At 41.8% G+C, this 15797-nt stretch overlaps 1 protein-coding gene across 1 annotated transcript in view; it reads left to right on the top strand.

Annotated features, from left to right (window-relative positions):
* The window catches only part of ATPSCKMT (ATP synthase c subunit lysine N-methyltransferase), a 52693-nt gene that overhangs the window by 3763 nt on the left and 33133 nt on the right, over positions 1–15797 (top strand). The window contains exons 2-4 of the mRNA XM_063451937.1: positions 349–626; positions 2958–3095; positions 7229–7279. Coding sequence (XP_063308007.1) covers positions 360–626; positions 2958–3095; positions 7229–7279 — 456 coding nt within the window. The 5' untranslated portion in view covers positions 349–359. The remainder of the gene's footprint in view (positions 1–348; positions 627–2957; positions 3096–7228; positions 7280–15797) is intronic.

The raw sequence follows: 15797 nt of genomic DNA, 5'->3' as shown, positions 1-15797 counted from the left end.
GCTGAATTTAGCTTGGTCAGTGCAGAAGAAGCGGCTCCAGTGACTGTTAGGAAAATGGCCACTAGGAGTAGATTTAACCCCGCAATATTAACAGAGTTTATAAAAAAAAAAACTGCAATGTTTTATATTGCACGGTTAAAAGACTACTTAATGGGCTGGGTGACTTTAGTGTACCTTTAACTGAAATGTATTCATTAATGTCCTGCTTTCAATGCAGGCATGATCAAGTCAAATACAAGTTATTCCCCCCCCCCCCCCCCCCACACACATTTTATTTTGGTTTCTGCTTTATTATTATAATTTATATTATTACAAAATACATATGCTTGATGTCCTTTTATTTTTCAGGGTAATCTGACATGTCCAATGCTGTTCAAGAAGAGCTCTCTCTAATTTCTAATAGTGGCAAGTCAAAGAAAAAGAGATGGGGCTTGGTAATCACTGGTGTTGTAGGAGGGACATTAGTGGCTCTATATGCTGTAGCTACTCCATTTGTAGCACCAGCATTGAGAAAAATTTGTCTTCCCTATGTTCCTGCAACTCCGACACAGGTTGAAAATGTACTAAAAATGCTTAATTCTAGAAGTGGGCCAGTGGTTGACATTGGAAGTGGTGATGGACGTATTGTAAGTTGCAAGCCTTCATATCCTTTTTGTGTGTTGTGCGTTACTGGGCACCTGTTAAATAAAAATGTATATACATATTAAATATAACTGTTGTGTTACGTGACCATCGGGCAAACTTAGTGGACTGCAATGGACTGCAGCGGGCTTGTTGGAAAGAGCTAAGGATCTCCCGAGGTTTGCTGGAAAGATCAAAGGATCTCCTGATCGGGCACATTATAATTTATTTCTGTACCTGTTTAGCGGAAAATGCTAAATTTAGTCTGGAATGGCTAGGTTGGAGATTTTTCCCTAATCTGCTATCATTGCCTTTGACGTACATTTGCCTGTTAGGTGAATGACCCTGCATGTGTATTTGTATGTGTGCAAATTGGATGTCAACAGTCTAAATATGACTGGTCAGATTCTCTGAAATCCTTTCAGTGGTGCTAAATTGACAAAGAAATCTGTGTCAATTCAGTGGTGCTGAACAAGATTGTCGATTTTGAACAGTTGAATCCTTGTTAAAGGACCACTATAGGCACCCAGACCACTTTAGCTCAATGAAGTGGTCTGGGTGCCAGGTGGTGGGTCTTGAGGACTGGTTTGAGAACCGCTGCTCAATGAAGTAGTCTGGGTGCCAGGTGGTGGGTCTTGAGGACTGGTTTGAGAACCACTGCTCTTGAGAACCACTGCTTCTGCGATTCTCACTGTGAAAATCACAGTGAGAAGACGCTGGATGTCTATAGGAAAGCATTGAATAATGCTTTCCTATGGGCGGTTTGAATCCGCGCGTGGCTCTTGCCGCGCATGCGTATTCGGATCTGACGTCGGCAAGGGGTGGAGAGTTCCACAGCACAGTGAGAGCCGGCGCTGGAGAAAGGTAAGTGGCTGAAGGGGTTTTAACCCCTTCAGCCCAGCGGGAGGGGGGCCCTGAGGGTAGGGGGGACCTACTGACCCTACAAGTGCCAGGAAAACTAGTTTGTTTTCCTAGCACTATAGTGGTCCCTTAAGTTGACAAATATTTTTGGTTGGATAATTAAGATACATTGAAAGTTCCTTATATAATATCACTGGTTATGAGTGAACTTTCAGTACTGTGGAATCCCCCTATTTTTCTCAAACCAATATAAAACATTTAACTAGAACAAGTGGGACTGCATCCATTAAACTTTTACACATGCCCACTACAATCACCTTACTTTTTAATAAAGTGTTTAGTTTATTCAGCAGCAAAGAAATAACATTTTTAATATACTATCAATAATAATTAAGAATAGGTAATGTGTCGTGTGCCAGTAAGAAGAATCCTTTATTGTGAGAGATTGGTAGTCCATTACTCAGTATATGCACTCTCGGTCTTGTCATAATAGGTATTCCTTTATTCCAAATACATAAGCTCCAGATAGATCAGATATAAATATATCTTTATTTAGATATATAATATTAAATACTAGAAATTGGATTAAAAAATAAATATTCACAACAACCACATACTTTCTGTGATGCAATCCTGGTGAGGAGAGCAGGCTTTCCAGTGATGCTACTCAGGCGAGGTCTTATAGTTTTCCGGTCTTCTTGTGAGAGCCATATCTCACACAGGAGGCTGCTGGTATGGCCAATACAATATACCAGTATTGCATGGCAAATCACTTCAAATGTCATAACCTCGAAAAGTCTGCTGTAGTGGTTATGGTGCCATGCGTAACCTGGTGCTTTTCCAAGTTAAAGGGGCACACTGTTTTGCAATGTTCTTCCACTTGCTTATGTCCTACCTAAGAACTGTGCTGTAGGCAGCAGTAGCTAAATGATGATATTGCAGTTCATTCATTGGATTAGAGCATCAGCTGAGACAATGACATGAGTGTCTGTGCATAGAATGTGCTCAGTATTAACATCAGCAAACTTGAAACTGTAATTTTGTGATGGCTAATGAAATCTGTTGGAGGTGGACTTTCAAAGTTCAGCATATCCAACAGATTTGTGAACACTTCAGAGCTTTGAGCAGGGAAATAAGAACACCAATATGTAAACATTGGTATTGACACTGAACTTAATGTAAGTTCAAAATGGATCTGTCTTTCAGGAAGTATGAAGAGAAACTTAAATGAGTCACAACCAATAAAGGTGTGGCTAGAGCTGCTCAAGTAAATATATATATATATATATATATATATATATATATATATATATATATATATATATATATATATATATATATATATAACTCCTAAACAGCAGAGACTTTAAAGGCATGATATGTACACCAAAAAAGCTAAGGTAATATTGGTCTAAGACTGATCCTCTAATCAAACTCACATACCTTTTTTTTCTTTATTTTAAACACTCTTTTAGGTGATAGCTGCAGCAAAAAAAGGGTTCCAAGCAGTTGGTTATGAATTGAATCCTTGGTTAGTGTGGTATTCCAGGTATCGTGCATGGAGAGAAGGTGTGAATCATAAAACCACATTTTATATTTCGGATTTATGGAAGGTAAGGAAAGAATACTAATATAGTAATTCATCCACTGTTTGCTCAAAATTTAATGTTTAGATGTTTTAAAATGGTATCTACATGCAATGAAAAATTTCTAGAGATTTTTATATCTCTCCTATATAATTAAACTGATTTAATACAGAAAAATATATACTAAATAATTTCTTTCTGTGCTAATATCTTATTAGTTACAAAATCAGTTACTATATATCATTTGAAATCATTGTAGGGATCTACTCACTACACGTTGAATTTATTCCTGTAAATTCAGTAAATTTCATTCTGCTTAATTCAGTTTAGTTTATCTTATACAATTCCCCTGATGTTGTCAAATGGACCTCATTACATTGTAGGTTTTATTTACAAATGACCTCCAGTTGAAGGGAGGTTGACAGCGCTAACATTAGCGTAAGTTGGAGGGCATGTTTAAGGAAAGAATGCCATTATAGAGAATTTGGTGGTAACATGAAAGGTGACTTAGTCTTATGGACAGTTAAAGGGAGCCTATAGTTTCAAATACAAATATTTTTTTCAGGACTATAAGTTTCTGTCAATCAGTGTAACCACTATTCATCCCCATTTGATGTAAGAAAGTGAAGTTTAATCTTGCTTACATAATTTCCAGAAACACCTCATCGGCAGGCAACTGCTCTGCCTCCATCTTTGTCTGCGTACTTGCTGGCTCTTCTACGCTCTTGCCAATTCAGTGCTTCTAAAAGAGATTTACTGGGCATGAGTTATCCATTTATTTATTTATTACTGGTATTTATAAAGCGCCAACAAATTCTGCAGCGCTGTACAATTAGTGGAGGACGTAAAATATACACAGACAAATACAAAAGGTAGAGAGGACCCAGTCCGTAAGCTGAAATCTAGCCATTTAAGCTCTTCTATAAAAAGTGCTTAGCTAGATAGCCCGTGAGCTTACAATCTAAAGGATACAGTGGGGACAAGAGGTAGCAGGGGAAATTCGGAAGTGATGGCTAAAAAAGTAAACAGAGTTGCAGCTATTAGTAAAATATAGGGAATGACAAGGTAATTGAGTGAGAATTTTAAACAGCTGGAGGAGCATGCTATAAATTTAGGGGGAAACCTGGGTGGGTGGATTAAGCCGAGTAGAACTGAAGAGGCTTGTTAGCAGATGGTATGGGGATCTGGGCCTAAGGAGGGATAGAGATAAACCGTTATTTCAAGGATTTACAGCTAGGAGTGGCAAGCATGGGGGAGGAGTGGGAAGGCACAAGAAACAGTTGTGGTTTACAATTTAGAATTTTGCCAATCAAATACTAACAGCCAGATTATTAAATAATACATGTAACTGCAGGTAGAGAATACTACACTATAGATAACAATTTTCAGGGCAGCGCCCTGACCATAGGTCCGGACACAAAATAAAATAAAAAAAATAGGTAATAAGCTTTGGGGTATTTGGGGGTGTGTAGGGGGTCAGTTAGCTGTAGTGGAGTCAGAATAAAAAAAAAACGGGATTCGGCCATGACAGTGCCGCTTTAACCCCTTAAGGACACATGACATGTCTGACACGTCATGATTCCATTTTATTCCAGAAGTTTGGTCCTTAAGGGGTTAAGGAAGTGAGCAGCCATCCAGTTGAAAATCGCAGAGAGTCAGTCAGAAACACGAGTCAAGATGGGCAGAGAGAGATCAGGAGAGGACAGGCAAATTTGTGTGTTCTCTGCATATAAATGATAATGGAAGCCAAAAGAGCTGATGAGTTTACCAAAGGAGGCAGTATAGATAGAGAACAGTAGGGGACCAAGGACAGGACCTAGGTGAATGCCAACAGAGAGGGGTTGGGGAGAAGAGGCAAGCCAGATAAAAAAACACTGAAAAGCATTGGCAGAGACAGGAGGAGAACCAGGACAGAGCAGTATCCCGTAGACTGAGATTATGGAGAATGAGAAGAAGCTGTTGATGATCAACAATGTCAAAGAGAGCAGAAAGATCAAAGAGAATTAGGATAGAGTAATGGCCGTGAGATTTAGCAGCGATTAAATCGTTGGATACTTTGATCACAGCTGTTTCAACAGAGTGACGAGCGCAGAATCCAGACTGAAGCGTGTCAAGCAGAGAGCTGGATTCAAGGAAGTCTGTCAATCTCACATACCCAACTCTCTCAAGGATCTTGGAGGCAAATGGTAGTAGTGATATAAGGCGGTAGTTGGATGGGGAGTTAGGGTCAAGGATGTGATTTTTCAGAATCGGCGTTAAGGCGAAAGAGAGAGATTGAAAATTTTAGTGAGAGAAAGAGAGGGAGACAGAGTGCCGATGAGATATGAGGCAGTAGGATTGAGGAAACAGGTGGTGGGGCGGGAAGACCGGAGCAGTGCAGAAACCTCTTCCGTTGTAGTAGGTACGAATGAGCATAGAACAGCTGGGGGAGTGGAGTTGGGTGATATATTGGAAGGGGAGGGAGAGTGGTTAGAGATCTCTTCCCTTATTGTAGAAACCTCAGTGAAGTGAGTTGCAAAGTTTGAGGCGGACAAGGTGGTAGGAGGAGGGGGAGCAACAGGGCGAAGGAGAGCATTAAAAGTGTGAAATAGTTGTTTGGGTTCGCGGGAGACTGTGGTCATGAGGGTATTGAAGTAATCTACTTTTGCAGAGAAAAGAGCCAGAGTGTAGGAGTGCCACATAAACTTATAGTGGAGGAAGTCAGATGCAGAGTGAGACTTTCTCCAACAGCGTTCAGCAGTTCTTGAACATTTTTGGAGATATCGAGTCAGCTTGATGTGCCAGGGTTGTAATTGGGAAAGCTTGCTGCATTTAAATGTAGGAGGTGCCATGATGTCTAATTGAGAGGAGAGAGGGGAGTTGTAGAGTGAGGTTGCAGAGTTAGGGCAAGTGAGACTTGAGATGGGTAAAAGGAGAGTTTGGAGTTTGGTGGAGAAATGCTGGAGATCAAGGCAGTGGAGGTTTCTGTGAGATTGGAGAGTTTAGGGTGGTCAAATTTGGATACGGGGTATGCATATGTCAAAGGTCAGCAGATGGTGGTCAGATAAAGGAAATGGGATTGGAGGTGGTACAGAGATTGGTGAAGATGAGATCAAGAGTATTTCCTGCTGTATGAGTTGCTGAAGTAGACCACTGTGTGAGGCCGAAGGAGGAGATTACAGAGTGCAGATGGGAGGCATCAGGGCAGTTGAGGTTATTGATTGGGATGTTAAAGTCCCCAAGTATGAGGGAAGGAGTGCTAGAGGAGAGAAAGTGGGGTAGCCATGAAGAAAAGTGTTCAATGAATAGCCTAGGATGACTGGAGGGGGTGAGGGGGGGAGGGCGATAGATGATGGCAATTCTTAAAGAAGTGGACTTAAAGGATCACTATATACAAACATGTATTCCTGACCCTATAGTGTTAAACTCACCATCTAGCCCCCTTGGGCCACTCATGCCTCCATAAATATAACAAAATCTTAATGTATTCAAGCCTGAAGCTGTAACTCTGCATGCTGTTTGCCTCAGAAAAACAAGCAGTCTGCTGATATCATCAGAAGTGGTAGCCTGATCCAATCACAATGCTTCCTCATAGGATTGGCTGAGACTAACAAAGAGGCAGAGCAGGGGCAGAGCCAGCATGCTTCAAACACAGCCCTGGCCAATCAGGATCTCCTCACAGAGATGAATTGAATAAATGAATCTGTATGTGGAAAGTTCAGTGTCTGCATGTAGAGGGTGGAGACACTGAATGTTTGGATGCATTTTAGACAGCCATGACCCATGAAGCACCTCTAACAGCCATCTGAGGAGTGGCCAGTGAAGTATTCACTAGGCTGTATTTTAAACACTGCATTTTCTCTGAGTTAACACCATTGATCAAGGATTTTCATTGTTTTATTCAATGCCGTAATGAACAGAGTGAGTGACAATCAGACTGAGTTTAATTTGTACATTTTAAGTTGGACACACGGGAAAACAAGAACTTGTCATGCATTCCCAATAGTATACATTGTAAAATAAACTATTATTTATGTATTGTCATTATTTCCTATTGCAAAATGAACTAGTATCAAAATAATGTTGTTAATTATTAAGATTAATTATTAATCTTCATATATTTATATATATATATATATATATATATATATATATATTTTTTTTTTTTTTTTTTTTTTCAGATCAGTTTTTCCCGTTATACAAATGTTGTAATATTTGGTGTGCCACAGATGGTAAGTTAAATGTTTTCTTTTATTGAATGCATTGTGTTATTTTAAACATTCTATTTTAGAAAATGATGACCATTTTATTGTAGATAAATTATAGAGATTTAGTCCAGGCATTGTTATATAATCTGTTTTTATTCCATTAATTAAAATAATTATAAATAGGTTACTTTGTTGACAAAATCTGTTATTTTCTAATATGTAGATAGAACAGTAACTAATAAAACAGTATTCTAGTACTTCCTAATTCCTTCACTTGAGTAATTCTCATTGAGAATATGTCTGCATGTAAATGGGGGCATACTATCCATTAGTGGAGTAAAACGCTACCAAGTAGGGTAACTGATCAAGGATCGGCAGCCTTGTACCAGGGCCTGCCTTTGTTGTTTGTGACGATGCACGCACCATGTGTTATTATGGCTGATCGAATTTGGTTTTTCATGCCGAATTTACTGCCTAATTATGATGAAATCAAACAAGGTCAAATAAGGTTTTATATGACCCACGTACCATAAGGAATTGCACTATTATGTGGGCCAATAGAAATTAAGTATTGTCTATATTTACACTTTCCAATGGTACAAGATACATTTGTGCCTGTGGTGGAGCACTAAAAAGTGTATATATACTTACTTATCCATGTTGCACTGTTGTGATTCTTTGCAGCCCAAGAGCGTGTTCCTTGTGTATCTTTTTTCTAGTATCAGATATTTTCTTTCTACTCATCTATGTACTCCTTTGCTCTTGGTTAGTTTACTCGTTTTTCTCTCCGTATCTCTCCTTTACCTCCGCTATTCTCTTTGACACTATCCACTGTTCGTCCGGTTACTCTAAGTACCTGTCACTAACTCCGGATCCAAGCACGCTGACAGAACACAGACACAGGCAGTGCAGTACCGGTCCTTAGAGTGGCCGGGCTGTGCACACAGAGAGAAGTCAGGATACAAACCAAAGTCAGAGGGAACCAGAGAGACAGAGTAATCGATAAGCCAAGCCAAGGTCAAGGGTTAGAGAAAGCAGGATAAACGGTAAAGCAGGAAAAGACAAGCCAAGATTCGATAACCAGAAAATCAGACAAACGGACAGAGTATACGTGCTATTGGGATGTCACAAGAACAGGGCAAAGGGACATGGGAGAGGCAAGTTTAAATATGCTTAGGGCAATTCTGATTGGCTAATTTCCAATCAGAATTGATTACAACACATGTAGGGTATTTAATCTTTCCATTATGGGCTGTGACATCACTATTGTGCGCCGAGTCAGGAGGCTGACTCAGGCACCTATATAGACATGCAGCCCGGAAGCGTGCAGCACCAGAATCCCTGCCTGTGGGATTGGAAACGGCCATGGACGTCGGGGAGGAGTCAGAGACCGTCGCTCACGCTGGACGGCAAAGATGAGTCGCAGCGAGCTGGGAGGAGGAGGGAGAAACCGCGGAAGTCGACGCTCGCGGTGAGGCACAAAGAGAAGCCACTGCAAGCGGTGCACGGGACCCGGAAGCCGCCGTGAGCGGAGGGGACCTGACAGTACCAGTACACGGAAAGTCTATTTGTTGTTAATTACACTGAACAAAATTATAAACGCAACACTTGTTTTTGCCACCATTTTTCATGAGCTGAACTCAAAGATCTAAGACTTTTTCTATGTACAGAAAAGGCCTATTTCTTTCAAATATTGTTCACAAATCTGTCTAAATCTGTGTTAGTGAGCACCAGACGTGAACGCTCCACTTCAACATAAGCACACATACACTCTCACTGACAAACATATATACACACACAGTCGCTGACAAACACACATACACTCACAGTCACTGACAAATACACATACACTCTCAGAGACAAGCACACATCCACACACACTGAGTGGCTGGTGTGTGGTCCCTGTGGTCCAGTGGGGCTGCTGGGCTGAGTGGCTGGCGAGCGGGCGGCGAGGAAGCAGTGATCTTCCTGCTCAGCTCCCTTGCGCGCCACTTAGTGATGCTGGGGCCGGAGTGACGTCATATTCCGGCTCAGGTATCACTGCGGAGCCCGTCATTTTGTTTCCCGAAATTGCAGTGGAACACCATTTGTGTTCTCGCGGAACACCAATTGGAAAACGCTGTAATAGACTACTGTCTCCACATAGACAATTTCCCAAGGAAGAGACATACTCCTAGGGAGAGACAAAAACGCATGTATATCAGTCCTGTCTTCAGTTTACCTTGCTCTGAAAAAATTGCATTACCTCCTCCATGCAACTAACTACGACTAAATTAACCAAGGCTGAGAAAAACTAAATCAGAAAAAAAGGCTTATGCCCATACTGTGGGCAAAGGGGGCATATGAGAAAATATTGTCCTAGTTGTCCGTAGAAAACACTTGCACCTAAGGCCAAACTGGGGGCCGGCCTTGGGTATAATGACAATGTAGCTTGCTAGATGAATGTACATTATCTTACATGTCATCAAAATCACTATACCTATCAACACTTTGATTCAGGGTCAGCTTTCTTTCAGAAATCATGGAGAAAAAAGTGTCCTTTATTTTTTTGCAGTGCATATGGGTTTAACAGACATGTGTGTGGTACCCCAACGGCATTCCACTTGCTTATTCCAAGACATTGTAACAGTGGGGCAAATGATAACAGGGCACAATTTTATAATTTGAAGGTTGTGTTGTTTTTAACAAGTTTAGGTTAGTCAATCAAGTACATTGGAGTGTTTCAATATGTGTGTATGTAGAGGACGTTTGTCAGGGTTATAGCGTGTGCTGAGCAGGCTAGGTACAAGCTGTGATGTGTTGTCGTGCTCGGCTGTCTCTTAATGTAGCGTGGAGCATGCTAATTGGTATTCAGGTAAGTAACTCTGAGAGAGCTGCACTTGGCTTGTGTTTAGTATGATAAGCTTTTATGCCCTTTGTGATATTGTTTGGACTGAACTATCTCCCTGGTCTAGTGTGTGTGTGTGTGCTGTAACTGTGTTTATCATGGTACCTGCGATGCAGGGTAGGAGACATGCATAATGTTAAGCTCAGTGTCCAAAAGTCTGTCCAGCCGCCCAGTGAATCCTGCCGTCTCTCTATTATGGCATGGAGGGGCCAGCATTATGACAATGTCCCGTTGCTGCGGGTTCACGAGGCCCCCGTCAGAGTCTCTTTCACTCGATACCTTCTTTATAGAAGCAGTGTACGTCCGGCGCTGGGTTTCTGCGTCCTGCCGCTGTGTGGGTGTCAATGAGGGTGTCCTTCCAACCCCAGGCTGGCGTGCAGGCCTGCATCTTCTGGCCACAAACTCGGCTACCGGTAGGGCCCGGGTTTCCTCCACCTGTGGGAGTGACAGAGGAGCTGGTCTTTTTCTATTGCTTGCGATGCTTGTTCCTCTGCCAGTGTGGACGGTGCTTCTGGGCTCTCTGCCCTTTGGCCTGCAGCCCGGGTGGGCTAGGTTGCGTGTTGGTGAGGCGACGTTGTGCCCAAGGATATTCCCCTCACTCCTGGGGGGAAGGAGGCAAGTGCACGGAGGGGTTTGTACTTAGCTTTACCATCCAGGAGAGCGGCCATCTCTCCCTGGCTCGGTCGCAGTTAGGCACCATGTGCTTTGTACAGGTTCCCGGGCAGTGTAAGTCTCGCTTGTAGGTTCATTCGATGCCCCCGGGTTTCCCCCGATTCGTTGTGCACCCTACGGCGCGTGAGTGTGTCTGTTTTCGAGGTATATACCCCCACTTTAGTCGCTTTGTGCAGGAGCTGATTTACAGCACGTCTGACCTGCTTGGCAGTTAGGCTCCACCCCCCAGCAGCTCATTTTTCTAACTCCACAAAATTATGATTTAAGGGAGCTGTTTTAAAAGAAAGAGGCTGAAAGAGGTAATTTTATTTTTCTTCAATGGTGTCTCTTTGGGGTCCTTTCCAGATAAACCTCTTTGTGTCGAGACTCAACATTCAACTACTCCGGTACTTAAGCTAACATCCCTAGGTGGAGGTAGTAGATACATTCCTCCAGGATTGGGGTCCCCATTGCACATTTCCGCCTTTCTCGATGATTCCACTAAATCCCCTGCAGATATGATGCCACTTAGCAACTGTGGTGTTGATTACCTGCTTCAGAAGTTAACAGTCTTGGTTTCCACAGCTTTTGGAAATTGTATCACCCCTTCTGTTTTGGGACCCGGACTGCTATTTTCATCCGCTTCTCTTGGGCTAGCTGGTGTCTGGCTCGGAACATTGATCAGCGCCATCAGAGGATGGACGGACTTACCGCACGGTGAATTTGTATAGGTCTGTGCTTTCTTTGGCTCATAGCTGTTTTCATGTGTACCTGGAGGGTAAACATGTGTTGGTTTGCCCTGTACTTAAGGCACAAAGCTTTCTCGTCATCCAAGACCTTACTGTTTAGCTCCTGTGTGTTTTTCTTGTTTCTTTGCAGTATGATTTGGCGGGAATTATGTTTGGTCTGGAGTTTATGTTCACTGTTTTTTGTTTTGTTTTTGGAATCTCAGTTGGTTGTTTGCAGTTGACGGGCAGAATCTTTTCCAAAAATTTGGACTGTAAGTAGTTTCTGGATGTGGACTTTGTTTGCCTTTGTTAAAGGGACACTATAGTTACCTGAACCACTTCAGCTCATTGAAGTGATCTGGTTGCATTGTCACAGTCCTCCTTAGTCCTGCAATGTAAATCATTGCAGTTTTTGAGAAACTGCAATAATTGCATTGCAAGACTAAAATAACTTCTAGTGGCTGTCAATCAGACAGACCCTGGAGGCACTTCCTGCTTGCAAGGTGACTTTTGGTCACCTAACTGAGCATGGATGTCCTCACAGTCTGCATGAGGACATCCAGTGTCATTTAAATCTCCATAAGAAATTGTTGAAGAATGTACTTTAGCCCCCCCTCCCCCATCAGATGATAGGGGCAGAGATGGAGCATCGACCCAGCGCAGAGGGAGACCGGTTTATTTTCCTTACAATAGAATCCTTTTGTGTGTTCACTGTACAATAATGTACTGGAGTGTAGCTTGATCTTATTCAGGGTACTGTGTCAGGATTGGTATTCCTGGATGATTTTTTTCGGTGTGTATTATTTATTTTCTGCTATTGTGGTTCAGTAAAGCATTACTTGCCTCTGTGTCTTTTATAAAAACATAACTTTACAGCGTGAAATAGTAAAATCAAGTAATTTGGGTGCATGATTAGGTATCTGATAAGATATCCCAACATTTTAATAAGACACCATTTATCCTCAGTGCATTCATACCATTTTGTCCAATATGTGTAGTCAAGGATTACCACAATCTAGCAACAATTTCGCAACAATGTAATAAACTTGCATCAAATAATTTGCAGACTTAAAAATAGTAAAATAACTAATTTGAATGGAGCATTAAATGGAGCATTGAGAAACCAAAAAACAAGTGAAAGGCTCTCTACAAGATGGCATTAATGACATAGCAAAATTGTCTTCATAATTATTAAAGGGACACTATAGTCACCTGAACAACTTAATGAAGCAGTTTAATAGCTTAATGAAGCAGTTTTGGTGTATAGAACATGCCCCTGCAGTCTCACTGCTCAATCCTCTGCCATTTAGGAGTTAAATCCCTTTGTTTATGAACCCTAGTCACACCTCCCTGCATGTGACTTGCACAGCCTTCCATAAACACTTCCTGTAAAGAGAGGCCTATTTAGGCTTTCTTTATTGCAAGTTCTGTTTAATTAAGATTTTCTTATCCCCTGCTATGTTAATAGCTTGCTAGACTCTGCAAGAGCCTCCTGTATGTGATTAAAGTTCAATTTAGAGATTGAGATACAATTATTTAAGGTAAATTACATCTGTTTGAAAGTGAAACCAGTTTTTTTTCCATGCAGGCTCTGTCAATCATAGCCAGGGGAGGTGTGGCTAGGGCTGCATAAACAGAAACAAAGTGATTTAACTCCTAAATGACAGTGAATTGAGCAGTGAAATTGCAGGGGAATGATCTATACATTAAAACTGCTTTATTTAGGTAAAGTAATTTAGGTGACTATAGTGTTCCTTTAATGTTCTTGCAGCATATTGTTTACATGGACAAAATATTGCTGGCATATAGGATACCAAAGTATTGCTATTATTTTGGATTACATATTTTTTGGATTTTCTTTTTTTTTCAGTTTATAGAACACAATCTTGTAATATGGCATTTGCAGCTGAGGCAATTATGTTTGGTATCAGATATACTGTTCTGCAGTTGTCACAAATGCCCACTAGAGGGCACTAGCATCACTGTTAATGTCAATTCTGATTCTAGTTTCCAGATCTGAAATTAGCCCTTGTAAAATGTGTGTTCTTTGAAAAATTAATTTGTAATGTATGCTTTTAACTTAAACTAATTTCAAACAAATACTGAGAAAATTAATCTTATCCTGCAATTGTAAAAACATAGTAACAATTTAAAAAATAAACATTGTGTGTGTATGTTTCAGCACAAAAGTCTTAAAGAGACACAGCTTATTGTAGTTGTTTTGGTGGGTATATTCAGTCCCTGCAGGCTTTTTATAGTATACACTGCCTTTTCAGACGGCCACTAGAGGTACTTCCTGGGTCAGTGCTGCACAGTGTTCATGAAGACGCTAAACATTCCACCAAAGAGATGCATTGATTCAAGGCAATCCAGCACACAGTAGCTGGATGCAAGATGTTAGCAGGAACAGCATACTGCCTTCACAACCAAGAGACACAACCAAGTTGCTGGAATTGTGTACCGAAATATCTGCTCAGAATATAGCCTGGACCTGCCTAAGCCCAGAGATACCACGATGGGTAGTTGAGATTGACAGAGGTAGGATCCTGTTGAACTTCCAGATCCAGACAGACAAGCAAGTACTGGCCAACCAACCTGACGTGTTTATTTCAGTTGCATATCACATATGTGGCCTAGATAGACATTTTGACCCATTTAGGTCTTACTCAAGATCTTGATGTGCAACTGAATTAAACAAATGTATTGAAAAAAGTCCTACAAGTGCACCCTTTTATTTATCCTCCCTGCCCCTACCCTTTCCTCTACTTCCTTTGAAGTTCATACCGTCCGCCTTTTTAAGCCCACTCCTTTAAAAATTGCCATCATCTATCGCCCCCCCCCCCCCCCCCCCCCCCGGGTCATCCTAGGCTATTCAGTGAACACTTTTCTTCCTGGCTATCACACTTTCTATCCTCTAGCACTCCTTCCCTCATACTTGGGGACTTTAACATCCCAATCAATAACCTCAACTGCCCTGATGCCTCCCATCTGCTCTCGGTAACCTCCTCCTTTGGCCTCACGCAGTTGTCAAATTCAGCAACTCATACAGCAGGAAACACTCTTGACCTCATCTTCACCAATCTCTGTACCATCTCTAATCTCTCCACTTTTCCATTTCTTTTGTCTGACCACCATCTACTAACATTTGCCATCAGCACCAAAATTTCACCACCCTCAACTCTCCAATCTCGCAGAAACCTCAACTGCCTTGATCTCCAGCAGTTCCCCTCCAAACTCAAAACTAACTTGCCATAACTCAGCTACCTCACTCTACAAGTCAACTCTCAACTTGACATCATGGCACCTCCTACAATTAAACGCAACAAGCACCCCCAATTACAACCCTGGCACACCAAGCTGACCCGTTACCTCCAAAAATATTCTAGAACTGCTGAACGCTGCTGGAGAAAGTCACACTTTGCATCTGACCTCCTCCACTATAAATTTATGCTGCGCTCCTACAGCCTGTCTCTCTCCGCTGCAAAAGTAAATTACTTTAATACCCTCATAAGTACACTGTCCCATCAACCCAAACACCTATTTCACACTTTTGATGCTCTTCTTCGACCTTTTAATCCCCCACCTTCTACCACCTTGACCGAGACAAACTTTGCATCTCACTTCAGTGAGAAGATCTCTACAATCAGAGAAAAGATCGCTAATTTCTCTCCTTCCCCTACCATTACATCACCCAACCCCACTCCCTCCACCATTCTACACTCATTCACACCTGCTACAGCAGAAGAGGTTTCTGCTCTGCTCCGGTCCTCCCGCCCCACCACCTGTTCCCTCGATCCTATTGCTTCATATCTCATGTCTCCCTCTCTTGCTCTTCCCCTCACTAAAACTTTCAATCTCTCCCTTTCCACTGGCACATTTCCATCACCCTTCAAACATGCAACTGTAACCCCAATTCTGAAAAAGCCCAGCCTTGACCCCAACTCCCCATCCAACTACCGCCCTATCTCGCTATTGCCATTTGCCTCCAAGATACTCGAGAGAGTTGTGTACACCAGACTGACTGAATTTCTCGAAAACAGTGTTCATGCTTGACCCCCTTCAGTCTGGATTCCACGCTGGTCATTCTGTTGAAACGGCTGTGACCAAAGTATCTAACGATTTAATTGCTGCTAAATCTTGCAGCCATTACTTTATCCTAATTCTCCTTGATCTTTCTGCTGCCTTTGACATTGTCGATCATCAACATCTTCTTTGTATTCTCTGTAATTTTGGTCTACAGGATACTGCTCTCCTCGTGCTCCTCCTACTTCTCCCA

The sequence above is a fragment of the Pelobates fuscus genome, chromosome 4 (genome assembly GCF_036172605.1).
Source record: "Pelobates fuscus isolate aPelFus1 chromosome 4, aPelFus1.pri, whole genome shotgun sequence".
NCBI classification, from domain to species: domain Eukaryota; kingdom Metazoa; phylum Chordata; class Amphibia; order Anura; family Pelobatidae; genus Pelobates; species Pelobates fuscus.
The sequence above is the reverse complement of the archived record's forward strand: the minus strand, read 5'-3'. Positions and strand labels throughout refer to the sequence as shown.